General features: G+C 56.9%; 1 protein-coding gene across 1 annotated transcript in view; it reads right to left on the reverse strand.

The window, feature by feature from the left end:
* The window catches only part of LOC104160629, a gene marked incomplete at its 3' end in the record, with an annotated part of 1,238 nt that extends 1,170 nt beyond the window's left edge, over window positions 1-68 (reverse strand). The window contains exon 1 of the mRNA XM_009698800.1: window positions 3-68. Coding sequence (XP_009697102.1) covers window positions 3-68 — 66 coding nt within the window. The remainder of the gene's footprint in view (window positions 1-2) is intronic.
* Between the last annotated feature and the right edge of the window lie 194 nt (window positions 69-262).

Here is a 262-nt window from a genome sequence, read left to right on the forward strand (position 1 = left end):
GCGAAGGTGAAGGCGTTGGCCGGGAAGCCCACGACGAAGGTCAGGATGTAGATAATGAGGACCAGCATGGTTGGAGGACAACCCTGGGGAGATACGTGGAACCCGAAGAGGGTTGGGGAGAAGAACCCAGGTGGGTGCTGTGGATTCTGTTTGGGGAGGAACCCAAATATCTCAGGAGGAACCCAAATATCTCAGGAGGCTTCCCCTGATCCAACCCATGGACTGAGAGCGGGGGGGACACGGAGAAACTCCAAGCATCGAG

Source organism: Cariama cristata, unplaced genomic scaffold, assembly GCF_000690535.1.
Source record: "Cariama cristata isolate BGI_N322 unplaced genomic scaffold, ASM69053v1 scaffold32684, whole genome shotgun sequence".
Taxonomy (NCBI): domain Eukaryota; kingdom Metazoa; phylum Chordata; class Aves; order Cariamiformes; family Cariamidae; genus Cariama; species Cariama cristata.